The sequence below is a fragment of the Garra rufa genome, chromosome 23, assembly GCF_049309525.1.
Source record: "Garra rufa chromosome 23, GarRuf1.0, whole genome shotgun sequence".
Taxonomy (NCBI): domain Eukaryota; kingdom Metazoa; phylum Chordata; class Actinopteri; order Cypriniformes; family Cyprinidae; genus Garra; species Garra rufa.
This window is the reverse complement of record NC_133383.1, coordinates 36,845,149-36,867,287: the sequence shown is the minus strand read 5'-3', so window position 1 is coordinate 36,867,287 and position 22,139 is coordinate 36,845,149. Positions and strand designations below refer to the sequence as shown.

The window sequence follows — 22,139 nt, the reverse complement described above, 5'->3', positions numbered from 1 at the left end:
GCGGACAGAGAGTCAGGTAAGACTGAAGCAGACTGAGAGACTTGTGAGACTAAAGAAGACAGACAAGTGAGACTAAAGCAGACAGAGACAGGTAAGACTAAGAGACAGGTGAGACTAAAGCAGACAGAGACAGGTAAGACTGAACCAGACAGAGACAGGTAAGACTGAGAGACAGGTGAGACTAAAGTAAACAGAGACAGGTGAGACTGAACCAGACAGAGACAGGTAAGACTGAGAGACAGGTGAGACTAAAGCAGACAGAGACAGGTAAGACTAAAGCGGACAGAGAGTCAGGTAAGACTGAGAGACAGGTGAGACTAAAGCAGACAGAGACAGGTGAGACTGAACCAGACAGAGACAGGTAAGACTGAGAGACAGGTGAGACTAAAGCAGACAGAGACAGGTAAGACTGAACCAGACAGAGACAGATAAGACAGAGACAGGTGAGACTAAAGCAGACAGAGACTGGTGAAATTTGATGCAGACAGAAAGACAAGTAAGACAGAAGCAGACAGAGACAGGTAAGACTAAAGCGGACAGAGAGTCAGGTAAGACTGAAGCAGACTGAGAGACTTGTGAGACTAAAGAAGACAGACAAGTGAGACTAAAGCAGACAGAGACAGGTAAGACTGAGAGACAGGTGAGACTAAAGCAGACAGAGACAGGTAAGACTGAACCAGACAGAGACAGGTAAGACTGAGAGACAGGTGAGACGAAAGTAAACAGAGACAGGTGAGACTGAACCAGACAGAGACAGGTAAGACTGAGAGACAGGTGAGACTAAAGCAGACAGAGACAGGTAAGACTAAAGCGGACAGAGAGTCAGGTAAGACTGAGAGACAGGTGAGACTAAAGCAGACAGAGACAGGTGAGACTGAACCAGACAGAGACAGGGAAGACTGAGAGACAGGTGAGACTAAAGCAGACAGATACAGGTAAGACTGAACCAGACAGAGACAGGTAAGACTGAGAGACAGGTGAGACTAAAGCAGACAGAGACAGGTGATACTGAGAGACAGGTGAGACTAAAGCAGACAGATACAGGTAAGACTGAACCAGACAGACAGGTAAGACTGAGAGACAGGTGAGATAAAAGTGGCCAGAAGGTCAGGTAAGACTAAAGCAGACTGAGAGACAGGTGAGACTAAAGAAGACAGACAAGTGAGAATGAACCAGACAGAGACAGGTGAGACTGAGAGACAGGTGAGACTAAAGCAGACAGAGAGTCAGGTAAGACTGAGAGACAGGTGAGACTAAAGCAGACAGAGAGTCAGGTAAGACTGAGAGACAGGTGAGACTAAAGCAGACAGAGACAGGTGAGACTGAACCAGACAGAGACAGGTAAGACTGAGAGACAGGTGAGACTAAAGCAGACAGAGACAGGTAAGACTGAACCAGACAGAGACAGATAAGACAGAGACAGGTGAGACTAAAGCAGACAGAGACTGGTGAAATTTGATGCAGACAGAAAGACAGGTAAGACAGAAGCAGACAGAGACAGGTAAGACTGAAGCGGACAGAGAGTCAGGTAAGACTGAAACAGACAGAGAGAGGTAAGACTAAAGAAGACAGACAAGTGAGACTAAAGCAGACAGAGACTGGTGAAATTTGATGCAGACAGAAAGACAGGTAAGACAGAAGCAGACAGAGACAGGTAAGACTGAAGCGGACAGAGAGTCAGGTAAGACTGAAACAGACAGAGAGAGGTAAGACTAAAGAAGACAGACAAGTGAGACTAAAGCAGACAGAGACAGGTGATACTGAAGCAGACAGAGAGACAGGTAGGGCTGGACCAGAATATTCGATTATTCGAATTATTCGGTGGGTTGGCATTCGATTTTAAATTTTGTGATTCGAATATTCGTTTTTTTTTTCCCATACACCTTGCATCCCCCACGAAACGGTTCTCATTCGCGCTTAAATATGAATGAAGAAGATCAGACTGCTGCACCACTAACACAGAGACAGCAACAAAAAAAAAAGAGAGAGACACTGACTAATTTTTGAGAGACACTATAAAGTACAGTCAGTCCCACTTGAATGGTGGAAGCTAGGAAACTAGGGCTGTGACTGTCGCAATGACAACCGCGCTTCCGCATTTAAATGCTAAAGCTGACCGCAAAGCCCCAGGAAAAATAATTACCATGAATGTGTCGGGGAAAAAGTAAGAAGATATTTGAATTATTTATTAATAAACTAGTATTTGACACAAAGATGAAGTTGACGATCCTGAAAACTAATGAGAGAGTTTTGTTTTCGATTTGAATTATTTAAATAATTTTTTTACAGTTCCGGATGATATATTAGTCTTACCTTTATGAGCAAAAATTAAGTTTCACATAGCGCTGGCGCTTCCATATTCTGCAAAGCACGCTTCAGCTTTACTCTCCGCACAAATGATTGGATATGTGCCTAATAGCACACTTTTATCTAGGTTAAACGATTCAACTAATATTGTGATATGCTTTAAGGTTTTTTCACATCTATGGATTTTTATTGAAATCGTGATGACTTGAGAGGGCTAAATTGATCTGTCTGCCGCAGCTTGGACGTTACTTTAAAAAACAAAAACCTAAATTTAACAAATAAAAAGTGTTCCAAATTAACTTTATAACCTAAATAAACTAAAATAAATGTAATCACTTTGCTATTAAAAACAGCAGCTGTGCAATGGGGAAGAGAAAGAGAAAAAAGACCGGTTTCAGTCGGACTCGGGACAGTAATTCTGGTGAGCTGTCGGACAAGGTTCGGGCGAGGTTTTAGGAATTTTTGCAACGAATGTTTGTTTAATAGCCTATTTAACATTCTTATTGAGGCTAGTTTCATATTTAAATGTATTATTTATTTGATTTATTTTAGCGTTTTGTAAGCTGCTTGTTCACTGACGGAAGTGCTCAAATAAACACAGCCTACGTTTGTTAATAATGTTTGAGCCTCATTTATTTTGGGTTTCAAAATAATATACATATGTATTTTATATATAGGCTTATATACACAAACGTTATATATAATGTATATATTTATTTATAAATAATTTAGATATAAATAATTAATTTATATATAAACACCGCGCCATTTTTTTCGTTCTTCTTTTATTTAAATAGCCTACCCTTTACGGTGCCAGTAATTACTGTGCTGCTAATTTCTGATTTGGGAGTGATTTGTTTGTTAAAAAATGTTAGGCTACCTTATTAAAAGTATTGCTCTTAACAGACCTGTGTGCTTTGTATCACTAGCGCAGTGTCCGTTCTCGAAGCATATAAGCTCTGCCTGCGTGAGGCGCGCCGCATCCAACTAGCAATGTTCTATTACAATTTATTAATTCTGAAGGTGTTGTGTCCATATTGCACCAAAATGTAACACTGCACTCCCTTGGGTCCACAGCAAAAATCGTTTGGATGAACTGTTCTCGACATAATAAAAATGCAAACAGAAAGACATATAGAGATTCCTGCCTTTATTAGAGAGAAGAATATGTTCAGCCCCCTCCCTCCGAAGCTTCGAATATTCGGTGTGGATTATACCGAAGCTTCGAAGCTCAAAAAATGGTATTCGGACCAGCCCTAGAGACAGGTGAGACTAAAGCAGACAGAGACAGGTAAGACTGAGAGACAAGTGAGACTAAAGCAGACAGAGACAGGTGATACTGAAGCAGACAGAGAGACAGGTGAGACTAAAGCAGACAGAGACAGGTGATACTGAAGCAGACAGAGAGACAGGTGAGACTAAAGCAGACAGAGACAGGTAAGACTGAGAGACAGGTGAGACTAAAGCAGACAGAGACAGGTGATACTGAAGCAGACAGAGAGACAGGTGAGACTAAAGCAGACAGAGAGACAGGTGAGACTAAAGCAGACAGAGAGACAGGTGAGACTAAAGCAGACAGAGACAGGTAAGACTGAGAGACAGGTGAGACTAAAGCAGACAGAGACAGGTGATACTGAAGCAGACAGAGAGACAGGTGAGACTAAAGCAGACAGAGACAGGTAAGACTGAGAGACAGGTGAGACTAAAGCAGACAGAGACAGGTGATACTTAAGCAGACAGAGAGACAGGTGAGACTAAAGCAGACAGAGACAGGTAAGACTGAAATGGACAGAGGGACAGGTGAGACTGAAGCAGACAGAGAGACAGGTGAGACTGAAGCAGACAGAGAGACAGGTGAGACTAAAGCGGACAGAGAGATAGGTAAGACTAAAGCAGACAGAGACAGGTAAGACTGAGAGACAGGTGAGACTAAAGCAGACAGAGACATGTGATACTGAAGCAGACAGAGAGACAGGTGAGACTAAAGCAGACAGAGACAGGTAAGACTGAGAGACAGGTGAGACTAAAGCAGACAGAGACAGGTGAGACTAAAGCAGACAGAGACAGGTAAGACTGAGAGACAGGTGAGACTAAAGCAGACAGAGACAGGTGATACTGAAGCAGACAGAGACAGGTGATACTGAAGCAGACAGAGAGACAGGTGAGACTAAAGCAGACAGAGACAGGTAAGACTGAGAGAGAGGTGAGACTAAAGCAGACAGAGACAGGTAAGACTGAGAGACAGGTGAGACTAAAGCAGACAGAGACAGGTGATACTGAAGCAGACAGAGAGACAGGTGAGACTAAAGCAGACAGAGACAGGTAAGACTGAGAGACAGGTGAGACTAAAGCAGACAGAGACAGGTGATACTAAAGCAGACAGAGAGACAGGTGAGACTAAAGCAGACAGAGACAGGTAAGACTGAAATGGACAGAGGGACAGGTGAGACTGAAGCAGACAGAGAGACAGGTTAGACTGAAGCAGACAGAGAGACAGGTGAGACTGAAGCAGACAGAGAGACAGGTGAGACTGAAGCAGACAGAGAGACAGGTGAGACTGAAGCAGACAGAGAGATAGGTAAGACTAAAGCAGAGAGAGAGAGACCGGTGGATGAAACAGAGAAAGACAGGTAAGACTGAGGAAGGCAGTGGGGTTTCTTTCAGAATTTGTCTTCTATTCCTAGAAAGCATATAGCTGGCTGTCACCATAGCAACTGCACACCTGCCTGGTCAAGATTTCTCACCTCTTACTGCTGGACTACAAACCAAACAGGAAACATCTGATCAAGTCAGAGTGACCAAAAGGACATGTCATGGTGGCACGGCACAAAGTGTCAAAATAAATCAATCCTATTGTAATCAATGAAGCAGTCTACAGTGCCAGCACAGTAGTCTACAGTTCTCTGCTTGGTGTCAGATTTCAGACAATTGTTTTTCCCCTTTACTCCCTGTTGTTTCCTGTCCTCTACTCAAATGTACTGTACTGGGGATAAAACTACATTAATGGCAAAAAACAGACATGTAGCCAAGTCCTGTATCCATGCACTTCAAAACACCAATACACTTCCCCTATGAAGGGAGAAAAACAGGAGATGAGCAAATAATACTTAATCTACAACTTCATCAGCTTCTCTTTCTGTGTGTAAGAAAGAAGGACATCCACCTGTTTGCTAAACCTGTGCTATGCAGGTATGGTTAAACGCTTTAGCACAACTTTCATTCTTACAGCCATGCAAATAAAACTTTGACGACACAGACTCTAGAAATAAAACAGAAAGAGATAAAGCAACATAAGGAAAGGCAGAACTAGAGAGAAAGTGGGTAATTATACACGGAAACAGCTAGTAATACATATTTAGTGAGCAGTGAGCGTTACTGTCTGCACCAATAACCTTTACAGCTGCGCCTGCAGTTACCAGTGACCAATAGTATGAAGGTATTTGTATTGTAAAAATAAATAAAAAAAATACAATATTTCACAATTTTAACTTTTTTCTCAGACTTGCAAATTTATATCTTGCAAATCTGAGGTTATATCTCACAGTTCACTTTGTTTCTCGCAATTCAGAGAAAAGTCAGAATTGCAAGATATAAACTCACAATTCAGACTTTGTTTCTCACAATTTAGAGAAAAAAGTCAGAACTGCAAGATATAAACTCAGAATTTAGACTTTGTTTCTCACAATTTAGAGGAAAAAGTCAGAACTGTGAGATATAAACTCAGAATTCGGACTTTGTTTCTCACAATTTAGAGGAAAAAGTCAGAACTGCAAGATATGAATTCAGACTTTGTTTCTCACAGTCACAACTTAGAGGAAAAAGTCAGAACTGCGAGATATAAACTCAGAATTCGGACTTTGTTTCTCACAATTTAGAGGAAAAAGTCACAACTGCAAGATATAAACTCAGAATTCAGACTTTGTTTCTCACAATTTAGAGGAAAAAGTCACAACTGCAAGATATAAACTCAGAATTCAGACTTTGTTTCTCACAATTTAGAGGAAAAAGTCACAACTGCAAGATATAAACTCAGAATTCAGACTTTGTTTCTCACAATTTAGAGGAAAAAGTCACAACTGCAAGATATAAACTCAGAATTCAGACTTTGTTTCTCACAATTTAGAGGAAAAAGTCACAACTGCAAGATATAAACTCAGAATTCAGACTTTGTTTCTCACAATTTAGAGGAAAAAGTCACAACTGCAAGATATAAACTCAGAATTCAGACTTTGTTTCTCACAACTTAGAGGAAAAAGTCAGAACTGCGAGATATAAACTCAGAATTCAGACTTTGTTTCTCACAACTTAGAGGAAAGAGTCAGAACTTTCTCACAATTCTGACTTTATTCTCGGGATTCTGAGTTTACATCTCGCAAATTTTTTTTTTTTTTGATGGAATAAAAAAGTTAATTACACATTTTTAAGTAAGAATTCAGACTTTTTTTCAATTGTGAGCTTACATCTCGCAATTCAGAATTTTGCTTGTTTATTTGTTTGTTTCAGTGAGGAATAGATAAAAACATAATTGTGAGTTTTTATCTCTCAGTTCTGACTTTTTTCTTGCTATTTAGAAATTAAAGTCAGAATTACGTGATATAAATACAAAATTCAAACTTTCTCACAATTCTGACTTGATTCATCTCGCAAATCAGGTTTTTTTGCATGGAATAAAAAAAGTTAATTATGACTTTTTATGTAAGAATTCAGACTTTTTTCTTGAAATTGTGAGCTTACATTTTACAATTCAGACTTTGTTTCTTGCAAATTTAGAGGAAAATGTCAGAATTGTGAGATAAACTTAGAATTCAGACTTTGTTTCTCACAGTTCTGAGTTTACATCTCACAATTCAGTTTTTTTGCTTGTTTATTTGTTTGTTTCAGTGAGGAATACAAAAAAATTGCCATTACAAGTTTTTATCTCTCAATTCTGACTTTTTTGCAATTTAGAAAATAAAGTCAGAATCGCTAGATGTAAATTCAGAAATCAAACTTTTTTCACTATTCTGACTTTATTCTCGGGATTCTGAGTTTACACACGTTTTTTTTATTTAAAAAGTTAATTATGACTTTTTATGTAAGAATTCAGACTTTTTTCTTGTAATTGTGAGCTTACATCTCACAATTCTGAATTTATATCTAACAATTCAGATTTTGTTTCTCGCAATTCAAAGGAAAAGGTCAGAATTGTGAGATACAAACTCAGAATTCAGGCTTTGTTTCTCTGTTTCTGAGTTTTACAATTCAAATTTTTGTTTATTTCAGCAAGCAATACAAAAAAAAATTATGAGTTTTTATCTCTCAGTTCCAACTTTTTTATTGCAATTTAGAGATTAAAGTCAAAATTGCAAGATATAAAAACAAAATTCAAACTTGCTCACAATTCTGACTTTATTCTAAAGAGTTTACATCTCATAATTTTACAATTCAGACTGTTTCTCGCAATTCAGAGGAAAAAGTCATAAATGCAAGACATAATTTTTTCCTCAGGATTCTGAGTTTACATCTTGCAAAAATAAAAATAACGATGACATTTTATCTCACATTATAAATATGAACTCTGAATTCTGACTTTCTTTCCTGCAATTCTGAGTTTATTTCTCACAATTTTGACTTTTTCACAGAATTATGAATTTACATCCTGAAAATCTGTTTTGTTTTTTTTTCTGCTTTTTATCTAAGAATTTAGACTTTTTTTCTTGCCATTGTGGGCTTACATCTCACAATTCTGTTTTTTTTTTTTTCTGAGAAATGCAATGAAAAAAAAGTGAGATATAGTCTGAATTATGAGATTAAAGTCTAAATTACTTTTTTTAACATCCTGTGGTGGAAACAAGCTTCCATAAAACACTGAATAAGCAAAAACAAATGACCATCAAGACGGGTTTGTAGTTAGTAGTTCAAATATCCGAGTGAAGCATGTGGCCTGTGTCAGTGATATCGAGTCAGGGTGCGGTTGCACATGGGCCAGCTGTCTCACATACCCTGGACATGAGAAGCATCTGTCATTGTGCCGTTAAACACATGCTCATCCACTGGGCCTTTCTGACTGTCCCCTGCTCACACATCACTCACGCGTTCCCACGTGATTTGGGAAACGGTTCAGTTCAACATCATGCCCAATATGTGCATATAGAAGCAGTGGTGCTGCAAGTCAGTTATTTTCCCAGATGTAGACACAGACCCTTGAGCAACTCGCCATCGCTGCCTTGGCAACATAACATCCACTGAGGAGCATGTTTATTGTCGAGGAACACAAGCACATTGGGAATTATAATGTATTAATAATACGTACAGTCTACAGTTAGGTTTTTCAATCAAAGAAAGAATTTATTTATACATACTACTACCAGTCACAAATTTGGGATAATTTACACTTTTAATGCTTTTAATGCTTTACTTATGCTTACCAAGGCAACATTTATTTGATCCACAATATTGAAATATTCCAAAATATTATTACTTTAATATTTAAAATAACTGTTTCCTATTTCAATATATTTTAAAATGCAATTTATTCCGTTTTTTGTAATGGACATCTTTCATATTATACATGTTTTATCATCACAATATTATTATTTTTTTTTTTTAAACTTACCACACACTTTTAAATGGTAAATGGTTTTTGATAATAATAATGATGCTAAAAATCATCTTTACATCACAGGAATATTACATTTTTAAATATATTAAAATAAAAAGCAGTGATTTTAAATTGTAGTAATATTTTACAGTTTTACTGATAAAAAAAAAAAGGATTTCATAAAAGATTATGTACAGTCCAGCCCGAAATTATTCATACCCCTGGCAAATTCTGACTTAAAGTTACTTTTATTCAACCAGCAAGTTTTTTTTGACCGCAAATGACAGTGGCTTCTCGCAAAAGATAATAAGACGATGTACAAGAGGCATCATTGTGGAAAAATATATTTCTCAACTTTTATTTATATTTGAACAAAAAGTGGCATGTCCAAAATTATTCATACCCTTTGCAAAATGTCACAGTCTATGGGAAAATCCAAAGTTCTATACCATTCCAAATAGTCCAAGCTGTTCTAAAGCATCCTAATTACCCTGATTCATTGGGAACAGCTGTTTTAATCAACTCAACAGGTGAAAAACAGAAGCTCTCTGCTGTTGGTTTGTGGACAGTCATGGCTAAGACAAAGGAGTTCACTGAGGACCTGCCCGCCAGAGTCCTGACTTAAATCTAGGGTTGGGCATCGAGAACCGGTTCCAACTTGGAACCGTTAAAAAAATAACGATGCCATTGGAATTGTTTATAAAATTTGTTTTCGATTCCGATCATCGGTTACAAACACGCAAGTTTTGGTTTCCATTGTGGCCACCGTATTTACGGAAGTGCTTGCCGCGCGCTTGTTCAGTTGCAGGCAGCTATGGAGCACGGTAAGCGGCGCTCAAAAGAGTGGCTTTATTTCACACTAAGGGTGTACTCACACTAGGCAGTTTGAACCGTGCCCGAGTGCGTTTGACCACCAAAGCGCGGTTCGTTTGACTAGTGTGAGTGCTCCGAACCTTGCCCGGGCGCGGCTCGCTACACCGGCCCTGGCCCGCTTGGAAGAGGTGGGCCAGAGCACGGTTCAGTTGGACTCGGGCGCGGTTCGCATGCAGTGTGAGCGCTAACCGTGCTGGAGCACGGAACAGGACGCGTGATGTCGCGTTTTTGCGAGGTAATCAGCGTTTTTATAGTCCATAATCAAAGCTGCAAAGTCCTTGCTGCACTTCAGCTGGTACCTTGCAAACCTCCTCATACAAGCAGCACGGTTGCGCGAAAATTTTCGTGCCACAAATGCGATAGACATGTTTAACAATAGGCTGTGGACAACCGCGGAACAAACGACTCAAAATTACTATCCACAAAGTAAAAAGAGCGATGGACTAAATTGCGTTCAGCGAGAGCGCGCTCTTCCTGTTTATCCTGAAACCGTCAAACCATAATTACGTAAGCGTGCTCCGGCACGAATGCTGAAACCCTATGTGAGTGCAGGCCAGAGGGGGAGTGGGAGGGGGGACAATCGTTTTGACTCCAGCCCACAAAGAATCGGAATTGAGAATCGAAAAGAACCGAAATCAAAAGGAAGAATCGGAATCAGAATCGTTCAAATCAAAACGATGCCCAACTAGGGCTGGGCGATAAATCGAAAGCGATTCTAAGGCGCGTTTAGTGAATGAAGCCGGTACTTTGATTAGTAGTAAATCTCGAATCGAATCGAATGCGATTTTTAGCGCGATTTGGCGTAGCTTGTCAGTGATTTACGCCTCTGAACACTCCAGCTGAACGCACGTGATGGAGATTTACTACTAATCAAAGTACCGGCTTCATTCACTAAACGCGCCTTAGAATCGCTTTCGATTTATCGCCCAGCCCTATGCCCAATCCTACTTAAATCCAACTGAGAATCTGTGGAAGGAGCTAAAGATCAGGGTGATGGCAAGGAGACCCTCCAACCTAGTGCTGCACGATTAATCGAACAATCTTGTGAGGTGCGTTTAGTCAATGAAGCCGGTACTTTGATTAGTAGTAAATCTCCATCACGTGCGTTCAGCTGGAGCATTCAGAGGCAAAATCGCGTAGCTTGTCAGTGATTTACGCATCTGAATGCTCCAGCTGAACGCACGTGATGGAGATTTACTACTAATCAAAGTACCGGCTTCATTGACTAAACGCGCCTCACAACATGGTTCGATTAATCGTGCAGCCCTACTCCAACCTGAAAGAGTTGGAGCTCATCGCTAAAGATGAATGGGCAACAATACCAGTGGAGACATGCAAAAAGCTGGTCAGCAATTATAGGAAGCGTTTGATTGCTGCAATAGCCAATAAAGGCTTTTCTATTGATGATTGAGAAGGGTGTGAAGAATTTTGGACATGCCACTTTTTGTTTAAATGTAAATAAAAGATGAGTAATATTTTTTTCCACAATGATGCCTCTTGTACATCGTCTCATTATCTTCTGGGAGACGTCTGTGTCATTTCTAATCAAAAAAAAAATAAAATGCTTGTTGAATAAAAGTAACTTTAAGCCAAAATTTGCCAGGGGTATGAGTAATTTCGGGCTTGACTGTATATGTGTATCATTATATAATTATGTATTAATAATAAAATTTTAAATAATAACAATTAGAATTTTTATATTAACAACAACCAATTTTAAGAATATTTATCAATAAAAATAAATACGATACAAACTTCTGCAACATTTCAGCTTTGTTCAAACTGCTTTCAGGCTAAGTTTTTGTTGCACTGCTCACTTTAAAATAAATGCCTGAGTAATTACTGAATCAATAGATTAAATAAATACGTTACTTCACCTGTCAGGACATAAAAAAAGTTACCAGTCTGGGTTTAAATCTTAAGGTGTGGCTGTTGGCTCTTTGTACCAGACACACAGCTCCTCCAATGCAATCTAAAATCATATTAGCAACATTAATGTGCATTTATGAGGGCTGAACTCACTGCTGACAGTAACATCCGCCTCTGGGTGGAGAAATAAGGTTGTGCTACAATTAGTGATCTCAGTGTTTTGTTTGTAAACAATTCAATGAACTGGAGCAAAATGAATCGTGAATCAATGAATCATTCTCACTGCACTGACCTGTCTTTCCAGTTTTAAAGCGAAATCCAGCTCAGTGTGCAGTTATTTACCGTTGCTCTTTTCAATTCGTTTCAATGGAGGGTTTGCACTTACGTCGCGGTTTGGTCAGATATCCGGATGCACAGCAATAATGACATATTCGGATGTAAACAACAGCATTGACTGCACAGTTAATATAATACTTAATACATTGTTCCACTAATTTATGCTGTCTAAATCATGGACAGAATGTGTGGAAACTGCTAAATCAAATGAAAATGATATGAACAAACATAAATGTCATCAAGATTCTTGCTCTGGAAATCCTGGTTCAGTTTGGCCAACCACAAATACCTTTTGTTCCTCAGTTTTTTGCACTCTTCTCGTTGATTTGTTATAACTTTTATCAGTTTTGTCAGTTCTCTAAATGTTTTTTTTTTTCCTAACCGATTAGTACAGCCCAAAAAATGATGATAATTGACCATTTTCAGCAGCAATAATCAGTAAAATATGAATTTCGTTCGGTTCAGTGGAACTGTTTACATTCAGCGTCACCAATATGGCCGCTAGGAACCCGTGCACAGAGTGAAAAATTTCACTAACGCTAACTTGTCTCTGTCATGCATTAAAGGAACACGTGGAACTTTTTTTGGAAATAGGCTCATTCTCCAACTCCCCCTCCGAGTTAATAAGTTGATTTTTACCGTTTTGAAATCCATTCAGCCGTTCTCCTGTTCTGGCGATATCACTTTTAGCATAGCTTAGCATAGATCATTGAATCCTATTAGACCAATAGCATCGCGTTCAAAAATGACCAACGAGTTTCAGTATTTGTCCTATTTAAAACTTGACTCTTCTGTAGTTATATCGTATACTAAGACCGGCGGAAAATGTAAAGATGAGATTTTCTAGGCCGATAAGATTAGGAACTACACTCCCATTCCGGCGTAATAGTCAAGGAAGTTTGCTGCCGTAATATGGCCGAAGCAGGTGCAGTAATATCACGCAGCACAACATGACCAACTACATGCACAGAGAGCGTTCCTCGTTGGAAGTTACCCAGCTGGGAACAAATTTCAGGCACTGCATGATATTACTGCACCTGCTGCGTCCATATTACGGCAGCAAACTTCCTTGACTATTACGCCAGAATGGGAGTGTAGTTCCTAATCTTACCAGCCTAGAAAATCGCATCTTTACATTTTCCCCCGGTCTTAGTACACGATATAACTACAGAAGAGTCAAGTTTTTAATAGGACAAATATCGAAACTCGTTGGTTATTTTTGAACGCGATGCTATTGCTCTAATAGGATTCAATGAACTATGCTAAGCTATGCTAAAAGTGATATCGCCAGAACAGGAGAACGGCTGAATAGATTTCAAAACGATAAAACTTAACATATTAACTCAGGGGGAGCTGGAGAATGAGCCTATTTCTAAAAAAAGTGGAGTGTTCCTTTAAGGAAACACTTGAATGCATGATTCAATCACTTGCTTATTACATAGAGAAAGAAAGCCACCTATTGGCGTAACAACGTAAACTGCAGAGAGATTCACTAAACAGGCAAAGATGTTTTTAGCGGATTTAAATGATTCGAGTCAGAATCACTAGCTAGTACAATCAAACACATGACTATCACAAACTATATTCAGAATCATTACACATGCGATGAAACGTAGTATTGCAGGTGTGTTTGCATCTATTGCAGATGATGCATTTCTACTATGAGAGGCGAATAAATCCTCTAATTACATCTTATATATGGCTTAGACAGTAACACACAAACAACGTCGTTGGTTTTTCTATTTTTCTTTGTTTAAAACAGAATCTGTCACAACGATGGTCATGTGTGCTGTGCAGACAGCAGATCTTTGCAGGTTTTGTGTCATGCAGTGAAGCAGAGATCAGCACACGGCCTTTAACGGGCTAACACACTGTAGCATGCTAGCCTCAAATCCAAATCTGCATATATTGTGTTATATCTTCCCCCTAAAACGACGAAACTACTGAGTAAAAAAGCGGACGTGTAGAATAAATAAAAACACGGAAGTGTGCATCGCTGCCACTCATCCTACCTGTTTCCACAAAAGCTTTTTATTCCAGAGAGGCTTGACATAACAGCGCTGAACATTAGCCAGCAACAGTGCTGCTGTAAACACAAACCAAACCCCGCTCGCACTGCGCATGCGCCGCCGCACTCTTCGGCTATCTTCGGAATGGATTCGAATACTAGCGTACTGCGTTCTGCGCAGTACGTACTACGTTCTGCATAATGATAGAGCATTATCAAAACTATGGAAGAAAAAACATTTCAAACGGTAACTTAGTATGCTACACTGCTGTCATGTTAATGTTGGCATGTTATCTGAAGAGAGTGTTTATCATTTACAAAATAAGCACAATTTCACATTTTTAATCTATTTTGCATCAAATTTCGAAACATTTGGCAGTCAAATTAATTTGAGATGATAGTAAGTGGAAGTGGAGCACGTACTGCAGAAAAAGCAGAAACCATATGAAACTGTTGTATACTACAAGAGACCTTAGTCAGGGTGTGCCGTATTTATTTTTAGCCTATTTATTTATTTTTTGACAGAAATAAAAGGGATAAAACGAATTCAGTGTGTTCAGGACTCAGGAGATTGTACTTTTGTTTAAACATACCGAGTGTTCAGCTGATGAAACGTTATAAAAGTTTTGGGTTCTGAAAATGAGGATGTTTATACACTGCATGCAATTCTGACGACTGCAAGTTCTATTCCTCATAGCCTCGTTTTCATCCTTGTTAAATTTAATATGGTGACTAACTGACTAATGTCTATAGCCTAGTACAAGTATAAGCATACAGTACATTTCAATATACTTCTGTAACAAACCATATGCAGTTTGGAACAAAATCTTCGATCCTCTGACTGATTAACATGTATTTCCTACCGTAAACTAATCTTAATATAAACTATAGCTATAACAATATTCTTTTAGTGTGACTTTAGTGGGGTTACAAATAAATAAATCTATATTTTTGACAATATAAAGAAACTCTGACATGTGAGGTAAATATTTCCTAATATTGTAGGCATTTGAAAGTGTGAAAAATAGTAACATGATATAAATAATAGATAAACTGGACACTGGACCACAAAAACAGTCAATAGCCAACAATACACTCTATGGGTCAAAATGATACATTTTTCTTTTATGCCCAAAATCATTAGGATATTAAGTAATGTTCCATGAAGATATTTAGTAAATTTTCTACCGTAAATATATCAAAACTTAATTTTTGATTAGTAATATGCATTGCTAAGAACTTCATTTGGACAACTTTAAAGGTGATTTTCTTAATATTTAGATTTTTTTGCACCTTGAAATTTCAGATTTTCAAATAATTGTATCTTGGCCAAATATTGTCCTATCCGAACAAACCATCATATGGAATTCCATAATCATATTTTTAGATTTAAGGGGAGACACTGCAGGCAAAAACAGTTTTTTTCATGCACCTGTCAATTTTGAGATTTTGGGCTTTTTGGTTTTTCATAAAGTGTTTTTTTTTTTTTTTCAGACTAATGGAAAGAAAACATCCAAAAAACACTGTTAAGTGTTTCTTATATAGCACTTTATCTATTTGTGTCAAAAGATTCCAGTTACAATACATATTTTTAAAGGTCGTTTTCTCAAAATGAGTTTTTTCTCCTACACTGTAAAAAAAAAAAAGCCGTAAAATTTACGGTAAAAAACTGGCAGCTGTGGTTGCCAAAATTATACCGTAAAAAATACGGTAGCAATGTTTTACATTTTACGGATTTCACTTAAATTTACAGGTAAATACCATAATTTCACTGATATAATGGTAATGTACCAACTTTTTGAAGTACTGAAATCTGTTTTGTATCTTTGTATACACTGAGCCATAAATCTCAATTTCAGTAGCATTTACACACACCAAACTTTACATTTTTATTCCTGATTATATCCTGAAGGTTTTTACAGAGGGATTTGTTCATATGTAATTTGCTTGATTTTATACATTTTATTCCCCAAAAATGGTAAAAAAAAATATATAGTGTGTCCTGTCTGTTCTAGGTTTTATAATAGAATTATAGCATTTTATTATGTTGAATTATAGCATGACGAAATGAGATACTCAAAATTCCCTCTGTAAAAACTTCTGACTCTAATATGTCAAAAAAAATAAACAAGAGTTTTGAAACTGACTTCATCCAGTGTTCAGATATTTGCACTAGAAATGTATGCAAATTAGTGCATATTTCATTAAATAATGCCTCATTTGCATATGTAAACCTAACATTTTAGAAAACTTGTAATACAAAAAATGTTTGCAATTACCAATGTAATCAATCAACTGGGTAAGTAAGGTGATAACTATTAGTTCATTTTTTTACCCTATTCACCTGCAGTGTCTCGCCTTAAGATGATGTATAAATCTCAGTTTCAAAAAATTGACCTTTATGACTGGTTTTGTGTTCCAGGGTCACATATTTATATCTATAACCCCTCCCAGGTTGTGATGTTACAACACTGGTTTGGATCAATTTTCCTTCCTCTTTAAGAGAAGTTTCTTCATCTTTACTTAATATCCTAATGATTATTAGCATAAAAGAAAAAAATATAATTTTGACCCATACAATGTATTGTTGGCTATTGCTACAAATATATCCGTGCTACTTGTGGTCTAGGGTCACATTTTGTAGGACAAAACTGTTTTACTCTTTCTTCTTCAAAATTTGAATGTCTATTTCAACGTTAATTGCTATTTCTTAATACTTATTTGTGAAATGTAGACATTTCTGAGCGGAAATCGTTTAGAGCAGGGGTTTTCAAACCTGTCCTGGAGCCTCCCCTGCCCTGCACATTTTGTATGTCTCCCTTATTAGGCACACCCAATTCAGGTCTTGCAGTCTAATGAGCTGATGATTTGAATCAGGTGTATTAGATGAGAGAGACCAGCAAAATGTGCAGGGCAGGGGAGGCTCCAGGACAGGTTTGAAAACCCCTGGTTTAGAGCATCTTCAAATGACGATTTCAGGTTCTTCAGTTTGTCCAGGTTTGTCGTACCACCGTCCACCAGCAGATGTCATGCTTATTCATAAAACTGTATCTTGGGGTGTAAGAAAGAGTCTGAACACTCAAATGACGATGTAACTGTGTTTATTATCTTGGCATGCAACTACATGTCATGACCTTTAGATTCATCTCACCAGCTTGCCCTACATATCAGAGCCAAGCTTAGCCAAGATACAAGAGCAATAACAAACAAACAACCAGTAAGAATCGGCTGTGCATCGGCTACATTTCTATATATTCTTTCTTGCATTGCCACACGCAAAAGGGAAATCTTTGCCCGGTGGTATTTAAAAAGAAACAAATGCAATATAAATAATTTCTACTATTATTTCATCAAAAGATATTCCTGACTTTTAGAATCTTTCTCTCTGTGACCATAAATAGCCTCATATATCTGATTATATATCATAAAAATGTGCAGTATGGCCATCGAATGATGGCTCTGGTTGTATAAAATGACGGATGCCCATCTTCTATTCATTTACAATTGAATCGAACAATAGATTTGCAAATAAAATGTCTAATACAGACGTAAAAATATCCAACACATCAGTTCGTTTTTGCAGTTGCACACAGGACAAAAACAAGCATCATCACAACCAAACACGTCCTGCCCCATTATTACAGCTAAGCAAATTTGTAAAATTTAAATGCAAACAAAACTGACATTTCCAAGGGAAAAAAAAAACACTACAGAACTATGGATATAAAACAATCATAATCCAGATAAGTGCTATAGGAAGTGAATAAAATGCAAGATACAGTGCAGGCCACTCACAGCACTGGGGTGTTGTGTGACACAACTACACAATCATACTTCCTTTGCCAAAGAACCTCTTTGCCAAAGGCAGCATGCATGATACAGGGCTGAGCTGGGCAGTCGAACATGTACTAATAAGGCTTTGCTGCATCGCAACAGGCGATAAAAAAGGAAAAAGGCCATTTGATAGCTAGCGATAAAAATTCAAACAGAAACTTGTATTGTTACCAACCCAGCGCCACTTTTAAAACTCTCATATCGAACAAATAGAATAGAAACCAAAAATAAAAGCAAAATTCTTTACATGTACACTGAATCAACCCACTAGGACTCGTCCATTAAAAAAAAACATATTTCTGTATATCGCATTTTGCAAAAAAAATGTCTTTGCTGGAAGGTGCAGCTGTAACATCGCCTGTCGAGAAACACTTTCGACTGCAGGAGGCAAAATGAGATTTAATGAGGCGGCGCTTGAGCCGAGACCAGGAAGATTCACTCAGTGGAAAAACACTAATACCACATAAGTAAAACCGTGATTAACAGTCTTAAGTGATAATGCATTCATATTCATATTTTGTTCAGGCTTAAGACAATATGCACATTCATACACTAATACAAACATATACACACTTAACTGGTCCAGGCAACACATTTAACAAAAGAGAAATCAGTGAAACAATAAAACCATCCTGTCGTAAATTAGATACTGAAATGCTGTTTTAAATAGAGTTATTCTATCCGCTGTTACAGTTTTAATCTCCTTTCAGGAACACTAAAGTCTTAAACACCAGCAATCTTGGAGTTATTGTGATTATTTTTACTCTTAATCAAGCAGGAAATAGTCCTGTGATGAACATAAAACATGTGATGGTTTGTAGATACTGTAGGGTTGATTGTACTTTCAAAAATGCTGACCGAACAATTTCAAACTGATACAAAATATTCCAACAACAACTTCATGGAAGTTAGCAATGTTTTGTAATAAAATAAAGGGAAAACAAGAATTTTGGAAAATAAAGAACCCTAAAACTCAGTCTAATCTGTATCTTTCAAACTGAAACTACAGGAATAAGCAACAGTGAAAACGAAAACCAAAGTGACCTTTTGACTATTGTAAACAACAGACGGGAACTGTCACTGTATTAGGCGTTTCATACACACTAAACAATTCCACATCCTCAAACAAGACTGAACTGTGAAATTCTACTGTGCTGTTTGTTGCTTCTAGCTATTAAAGAAACAGTTCACCCAAAAAGTTTTGGTTTAACCCTAATCAAACTCACCTGAACAGGCTAATAAAGGTCTACAGGGTTACTGGGAAGCTACAGGCAGGCGGTTTTTATTAGGGTTGGAGCTGAACTCTGCGGGACCGGAGTTCGCCAACCCTGCTCTAGTGGGCTCTGTCTTGCTTGTTTTGACCCAGATGTGACTCTTTTTTGAGTTTAGTTTTAACTCAGACTCTGCCCTCTTCTGGTCTCTTGTCTTGACTCAGACTTAATCCTCTTCTGGTCTGAGTCTTGATTCTGACTCTGGCCTTTTCTGGTGTTTGTCTTGACCCAGATGTGACTATCTTCTGATTTTAGTCTTGACTCAGACTCAACCCTCTTTTGGTCTCTGTCTTCACTCAGACTTAGCCCTCTTCTGGTCTCAGTCTTGACTCAGACAAACCCTCTTCTGGTCTCAGTCTTGACTCAGACAAACCCTCTTCTGGTCTCTGTCTTGACTCGGACTCAACCCTCTTCTGGTCTCTGTCTTGACTCGGACTCAACTCTCTTCTGGTCTCTGACTCGGACTCAACCCTCTTCTGGTCTCTGTCTTGACTCGGACTCAACCCTCTTCTGGTCTCTGACTCGGACTCAACCCTCTTCTGGTCTCTGTCTTGACTCGGACTCAACCCTCTTCTGGTCTCTGACTCGGACTCAACCCTCTTCTGGTCTCTGTCTTGACTCGGACTCAACCCTCTTCTGGTCTCTGTCTTGACTCGGACTCAACCCGCTTCTGGTCTCTGTCTTGACTCGGACTCAACCCTCTTCTGATCTCTGTCTTTATTTGGACTCAACCCTCTTCTGGTCTCAGTCATGACTCAGACTCAACTCTCTTCTGACTTCACTCAGACTCAACCCTCTTCTGGTTTGGATTTTGACTCAGACTCTGCCCTCTTCTGCTCTCTGTCTTGATGTTGGCGCAGCCCTCTTCTGGTCTCTGTCTTGACTCAAGACTCAGTTCTCTTCTGGTCTCAGTTTTGATTCAAACTTTGCCCTTTTCTGGTGTTTGTCTTGACCCAGATGTGACTATCTTCTGATTTTAGTCTTGACTCAGACTCCACCCTCTTCTGGTCTCTGTATTCACTCAGACTCAGTCCTCTTCTAGTCTCGGTCTTGACTCAGACTTTGTCCTCTTCTGGTCTCTGTCTTGACTCTGACTCAACCCTCTTCTGGTGTCTGTCTTCACTCAGATTCAATTCTCTTCTGGTCTCAGTCTTGATTTGGACTCTGCCCTTTTCTGGTGTTTGTCTTGACTCTGTTTTGACCCTTTTCTGGTCTCTGTCTTCGCTCAGACTCAACTCTTTTCTGGTCTCTGTCTTCACTCAGACTTGACCCTTTTCTGGTCTCGGTCTTGACATAGACTTAGCCCTCTTCAAGTGTCTTTTTTGACTCTGACTCCACCCTTTTTTAGTTTTGGTCTTGACTCAGACTCGACCCTCTTATGGTCTCTGTCTTCATTTAGACCTGACCCTTTTCTGGCTTCGGTGTTGACTCAGACACGTCCATCTTTTGGTCTCAGTCTTGACTTGGCCCTCTTCCAGTATCTTTTTTGACTCTGACTCAGACTCAACCCTTTTCTGGTCTCTGTCTTCACTCAGACTCAGCCCTCTTCTGGTCTCAGTCTTGACTCAGACTTAACCCTCTTCTGGTCTCTGTCTTGACTCAGACTCGACCCTCTTCTGGTCTCTGTCTTCATTTAGACTTGACTCTCTTCTGGTCTTGGTCTTGACTCAGACTCAACCATCTTCTGATCTCGGTCTTGACTCAGACTCGCCCATCTTTTGGTCTCAGTCTTGACTTGGCCCTCTTCCTATGTCTTTTTTGACTTAGACTCGACCATCTTCTGGTCTTGGTCCTGAATCAGACTCAACCTTTTCCTGGTCTCGGCCTTGACTCAGATTTGCCCATCTTCTGGTCTCAGTCTTGACTCACCCTCGACTCTCTTCTGGTCTTGGTCTTGACTCGGACTCAATCCTTTTCTGGTCTCTGACTTTACTCAGACTTACCCATCTTCTGGTCGTGGTCTTGACTTAGAGTCGGCCCTCGTCTGGTGTCTTTTTTAACTCTGACTTGGCTCGACCCTCTTCTGGTGTTTGTCTTGACTCTGCGTAAGTATTCGGGGTGGCCTGGACTTGAACTTGAACAAACTGGTCTCAATTACTACACTGCCAGTGGGGGGATTTTCAGTGATTAACTGCGTAAAACGATTGTATGACACAAAATGATTGTATAGCTTCATAGGACTTGGAAATAGCACACAAGTCGTATGTGCCACTTTAAGGTTGTGTTCAGAATGACAGAATTTTCATTTTTAGGTGAACTGTGTCTTTTGAGTATTTCTACAAAATATAAATTACCTGTGAAATGTCTCTTAGAGATACAAGTTATATACCATAATCCACACACAAACATTTAAACAATGATCAATGAATGGTTGTTTCAAACAATGACGCCCAACAAACAATTAATGCACATAACATTTCAGTGGCTAACACTGCAATAATATTAATTATAATGCATGTACTATAGATTCCAAGCACCTTGGTTATTCTTAATATATATTGGAAGAGTCTGCTATATAATCATTATACAGTAGATTATGGTTTCCTCAGTGTGCTAAAAGCTAGTGAGAACCGTCACTTCTGTACAGAGTTACGGGGCATGGGTACTTGGTTTCCTGGCTTGGAGAGAGTTCTGATTGGCTGACATCGAGAGTTACCTGAGGTGGAGTTGTGACTCAACGTGAACATTCATCCACAAGCAGTGATTAAGAAAAACAAACTGACTCTGAACAGATGATGAGTGATTACAATTACAGGGCATAGCTAGCTCTTATGAAGAGAACACATGAATACAGAAGGCTTTCGGCTGCGTCTCGCTGCCTCGATTGACTCCTATAAGGGCAACTCTACCTTCTACCTAAGGAGGATGGTGGATTCTTGGCATGACCCCATGGAATTAGAACATGAGGAGGACTGGTGTTTTCAGCCCGCCTCAGTTCCCGTTTAGCAGCATCTCAGGTCCTGGACTGGGTCGTGGAGGGTCTCCAGGCCTGGGCGAGCACGTCCTCATAGGCATCTTACCCATACTGAGGTCTCCAGGAGAGAGGGTCTTTCTGTAATAG

At 38.9% G+C, this 22,139-nt stretch overlaps 2 protein-coding genes across 3 annotated transcripts in view; both read right to left on the bottom strand.

Moving 5' to 3' along the window:
* The window catches only part of rabgap1 (RAB GTPase activating protein 1), a 130,030-nt gene extending 115,955 nt beyond the window's left edge, over positions 1–14,075 (bottom strand). For both annotated transcript variants that reach the window (XM_073829635.1, XM_073829636.1), the window contains exon 1: positions 13,978–14,075. The gene's annotated coding sequence lies outside the window, so the exon portion shown is untranslated. The remainder of the gene's footprint in view (positions 1–13,977) is intronic.
* Positions 14,076–17,057: 2,982 nt separating this feature from the next.
* rc3h2 (ring finger and CCCH-type domains 2) overlaps positions 17,058–22,139 on the bottom strand; it is a 44,808-nt gene continuing 39,726 nt past the window's right edge. Inside the window, exon 19 of the mRNA XM_073829352.1 lies at positions 17,058–22,130. Within this exon, the coding sequence (XP_073685453.1) occupies positions 22,010–22,130 (121 nt within the window). The 3' untranslated portion in view covers positions 17,058–22,009. The remainder of the gene's footprint in view (positions 22,131–22,139) is intronic.